General features: G+C 62.9%; 1 protein-coding gene across 1 annotated transcript; it reads left to right on the forward strand.

The window, feature by feature from the left end:
- Positions 1-1,112: 1,112 nt before the first annotated feature.
- Positions 1,113-3,757, forward strand: LOC119933223 (basic proline-rich protein-like). The gene is made up of 2 exons (XM_038752630.1): positions 1,113-3,089; positions 3,153-3,757. Exons 1-2 carry the CDS (start codon positions 2,333-2,335, stop codon positions 3,338-3,340), a joined length of 945 nt encoding a protein of 314 aa, XP_038608558.1. The 5' UTR covers positions 1,113-2,332; the 3' UTR covers positions 3,341-3,757.
- Positions 3,758-4,463: the final 706 nt, after the last annotated feature.

The raw sequence follows: 4,463 nt of genomic DNA on the forward strand, positions 1-4,463 counted from the left end.
GACGGGGGAGATGGGGGGCTGGGGGAAGGGGGGGGACCCGCAGGGGATGGGACTTTGGTGGTTTGTTTTTTTTTAAAAAAAGCGTCAGGAGCACGAACAATATGCAAACAATATGCAAAGGATACACAGAAACTCCTCCATGACGACGCCAGCAGCGGAGACTCCCCCCGCCCCGCCCCGCCCCGCCCCGGGGCCTTGATTCCCTCAGACCCCCGGGAACGGGGGTGGGGGGCCGTGGGGGTCCCCTTGGCACCCTTCCCTCTCCCAATGCCTTCTCAGGACTTCACTAGCCATATCACCGGCCCCCGAAAATCCCGTCCGTCCCTCCCTGCTCCTCGTCCGCCCCCTCCCCATGTACTTGTAAATAGTCGCCCCCCTCCCCTCTCCCCCTGGTCCCGGGCCCCATGGGTTTGTGCATGTCCCTCCCCTCTCCCCCTCACCTCATCGGCCCCCGAAATGCCCTGCAAGAGCAATAAAGCCGCCCCCGGCTGCATGGTCCCCTCCCCACCCCTCCCCAAATTCAGCACCGGGGAGGGAAGAGCTCTTCCCCAGACCCCTTTTTGTCCTTCACCTGCTCCCTTCGCCCCAGCCCCAAGGGAGGAGGAGGAGGAGGAGGAGGAGGAAGGGGAGGAGGAGCATCGCAGATTTTATTTTTTAAAGGAAATAGAAAAAAAAAACAATCTCACAAAACCAAGCCAAACAGAGCCGGGTCAGTGGAGACAGCGACCCCAGCAAAACAAATCCAATTATGCATCGGCCCAGAGGACGGTGGAGCGGATTCCCGACCCCCCAGTCCCACCCCCCCACCACCACCAAGGGCTCCCCGGCTTGGATTCCTCCATCCCCACTTCCCCCTTCCTCGCTGGGATGGCCCCACACTGGATCTGCTACAGAGGTCGATCCCCCCACCCTCGGAATGACCCGCTTCCGACGTGGGCGCATTTCTGGGACTAAATGATGGGAAGCACATCCATCCTCCCCCCCCCCCCCCCCCCACCAAGAACCGGGGCTCTTTGCTCGTCTGCGGGGCGCGGGGAAGGAGGGCGGGGATGGGACAAGGAGGGAGGGGACGAGGGGCCTGGATCGGGAGGGGTTGGCTCCTTCCCCGCCTCCCTCCAGGGGATCGCATGGACCAGATCCCAGAAGCACCGCATGTGCATGTGAATCCAAAGGATGTCCTGGAGCTGCCGCAAGGAAGAAAACTCACCCACCCTACCTGGGCAACCACCCTCCTGGGGGAAGGAGGACCCCCCCCCCCCCCCCAATACACACACATAGACACCACTCTTCTTCCACTCGCTCTCATCGGTCTTGCAGGGGGGGTTCTCCCCTCCCTCCCCCCACACGTCTGGCACCACGGACACACTCAGTGTATCATTCTTGTTCCCGTGGCCCACACATTCCTGCTGTCTCCCAATCTCCCAGAGATGAGGAGATTCTCCCAGCTCCACTCTCTCTTACCCCATTGATCGACCCGACTAAAGCTTCCCCTTCGTGGGACACGCATTCGGGGTCACCCTGGGGCAGAAACATACATGGGACACTCATTCAGGGTCACCTCGGGGCCTACACGCATTGATGGGCCCACAGGTTCATGCTCCCCGGCCTGGGATTTTTCCCCAGTTGGCACGGATCTGAGCTCTCAGAATTGCTTTCTCCTCTTTCCACCCACACCCTATTTTGCTTTGGGAGCCCCCAGCCCTGGGGAGATGACCCTCACCCCTCCAAATCCTTCGCCTTGTTTTGCTTTGGGAGCCCCCAGCCCTGGGGAGATGACCCTCACCCCTCCAAATCCTTCGCCTTTGCTTTGGAAGCCCCCAGCCCTGGGGAGATGACCCTCACCCCTCCAAATCCTTCGCCTTTGCTTTGGAAGCCCCCAGCCCTGGGGAGATTACCCTCACCTCTCCAAATCCTTCACCTTTGTTTGCTTTGGGAACCCCCAGCCCTGGGGAGATGACCCTCACCTCTCTAAATCCTTCGCCTTTTTTTGCTTTGGGAGCCCCCAGCTCTAGGGAGGTGACCCTCACCCCTCCAAATCCTTTGCCTTTTTTTGCTTTGGGAGCCCCCATTCCGGGGAGATGACCCTCACCCCTCCAAATCATTCACCTTTTTTATCTTTGGGAGCCCCCAGTTCTGGGGAGGTGACCCTCACCCCTCCAAATCCTTTGCCTTTTTTTGCTTTGGGAGCCCCCAGCCCTGGGGAAATGACCCTCACCCCTCCAAATCATTCACCTTTTTTTATCTTTGGAAGCCCCCAGCCCTGGGGAGGTGACCCTCACCCCTCCAAATCCTTTGCCTTTTTTTTGCTTTGGGAGCCCCTAGCCCTGGGGAAATGACCCTCACCCCTCCAAATCCTTCGCCTTGTTTTGCTTTGGGAGCCCCCAGCCCTGGGGAGATGACCCTCACCCCTCCAAATCCTTCGCCTTGTTTTGCTTTGGGAGCCCCCAGCCCTGGGGAGATGACCCTCACCTCTCCAAATCCTTCACCTTTGTTTGCTTTGGGAACCCCCAGCCCTGGGGAGATGACCCTCACCTCTCCAAATCCTTTGCCTTTTTTTGCTTTGGGAGCCCCCAGCTCTAGGGAGGTGACCCTCACCCCTCCAAATCCTTTGCCTTTTTTTTGCTTTGGGAGCCCCCATTCCGGGGAGATGACCCTCACCCCTCCAAATCATTCGCCTTTTTTTATCTTTGGGAGACTCCATCCCTGGGGAGATGACCCTCACTCCTCCAAATCCTTCACCTTCTTTTGCTTTGGGAGCCCCCAGTCCTGGGGAGATGACCCTCACCCCTCCAAATCCTTCGCCTTTTTTATCTTTGGGAGCCCCCAGTCCTGGGGAGATGACCCTCACCCCTCCAAATCATTCGCCTTTTTTATTTTTGGGAGACTCCATCCCTGGGGAGATGACCCTCACCCCTCCAAATCATTCGCCTTTTTTATATTTGGGAGCCCCCAGCCCTGGGGAGATGACCCTCACTCCTCCAAATCCTTCACCTTCTTTTGCTTTGGGAGCCCCCAGCCCTGGGGAGATGACCCTCACCCCTCCAGATCCTTCGCCTTCTTTTGCTTTGGGAGCCCCCAGCCCTGGGGAGGTGACCCTCACCCCTCCAAATCCTTCGCCTTCTTTTGCTTTGGGAGCCCCCAGCCCTGGGGAGATGGCCCTCACCCCTCCAAATCCTTCGCCCTGGCCCACCCCAAGCGCGGGCGAGGAGTTTCCTTATGCAACATTTCCTATGCAAGGGGCCGGCTGGGTCCCCCCTCTCCACCCCCTCAAATTCCCATAACCCTACCCCCATTTCAGGGCCCAGGAAATAGGAGGTTGGGCGGGGGGCGGGGGGGATGACATGGTTCCCCCGGTCCTCCCCTCGGCTAGAAGAGCCGTGACCAGGTGGCCCGGGGCTCGGGCTCATATTGACCCGGGTCTCCCGGCGAGGGCGAGGTCAGAGGCGGGGAGGGCGACTCGAAGCCTGGGCTCTTGGGGGAACGGGGAACAGTCCAGGCGGGTCAGGGGAAAAAAACCCAAAATGACCCCCGAGGGGACTGGACGTGACAGAGGGGGCGAGGAGTGAAGCAAGGCGTGGGAATTTCCGTCCTAAAACATAGGGGAGCACAGCGTGCGTGTGAGAGTGTGAAGGCCCGCCCGCCTCAGGAGCCACCTCCCCCCGTCTCCTCAGCAACGGGGCGGGCTTGCGGCTCGCGCGCATGCGCGCTCGCTCCCGGCGCGGAGGGGCAGGCCCGCGTCTCGTGCGCATGCGCGCGCGCGCTCCCGGCGGGGCCGGCCCCCCGCACGCAGGCCCCGCCCCGTGGCCGTCACGCGCCCGTCCTGCATGCCCGCGCGCGCCCCCTCCCGGCAGCATGAGCGCCCTGCACGGGCTTCGGGGGGCTGGACGGGGCGGACGGGACGGGACGGGGCGGGACAGGGGGCCGCCCCCCTTTTCCGGGCCCGGAGGCGGGGGGGGGGGGGAGGGGGGCCGCCCTGACACACAGCAATAAAGCCGTCGCCCCCATCCCACCCCCCCTCCAGGCCCCCGCCCCCCGGCCGCCCCGGGCGGGGGAGGGGGCTCTCAGGGACAGGCCGGGGGGCGGGGGGACCCCCGACCCCCAGGAGACACAAACTAACAATTCTGGTGCTAATGGGAGGGAGGGTCCCGGGGCCGCCCCCTTGCCCTCCTCCGCGGGGGGGGGAGGGGAGGGGAGGGAAGGGGGACCCCCCCCCGTCCGCCCCGTCGGGTGCATGACCCGCGAACGCGCAGAGAGAGCCGCCGCCGCCGCCAACGCCGCCGCCGCCGCCGCCGCCGCCGCATGTCTGCCCCCTCCCCCCCAATAAACTTCTCCTTTTCATGGACCCCCCCCGCTCTCCTCCTTCTTTCCGGGCTGGGGGGGCGATCGGACCCCGCGAGGAAGGGGTTAACCCAGCTCAGCACCCCCCAACCTCACTCCTGGGGAGGTAAGAAGGGTAGGGACCG

This window comes from Tachyglossus aculeatus, chromosome 10, assembly GCF_015852505.1.
Source record: "Tachyglossus aculeatus isolate mTacAcu1 chromosome 10, mTacAcu1.pri, whole genome shotgun sequence".
Taxonomy (NCBI): Eukaryota; Metazoa; Chordata; class Mammalia; order Monotremata; family Tachyglossidae; genus Tachyglossus; species Tachyglossus aculeatus.

Bases quoted from the DNA above. Each gene is read 5' to 3' on its own strand.
- LOC119933223 (XM_038752630.1), top strand. From the start codon at position 2,333: ATGACCCTCACCCCTCCAAATCCTTCGCCTTGTTTTGCTTTGGGAGCC. The intron at 3,090-3,152 runs GTGACCCTCACC...AGCCCTGGGGAG, and splicing joins GAGCCCCCAGCCCTGGGGAG to ATGGCCCTCACCCCTCCAAA.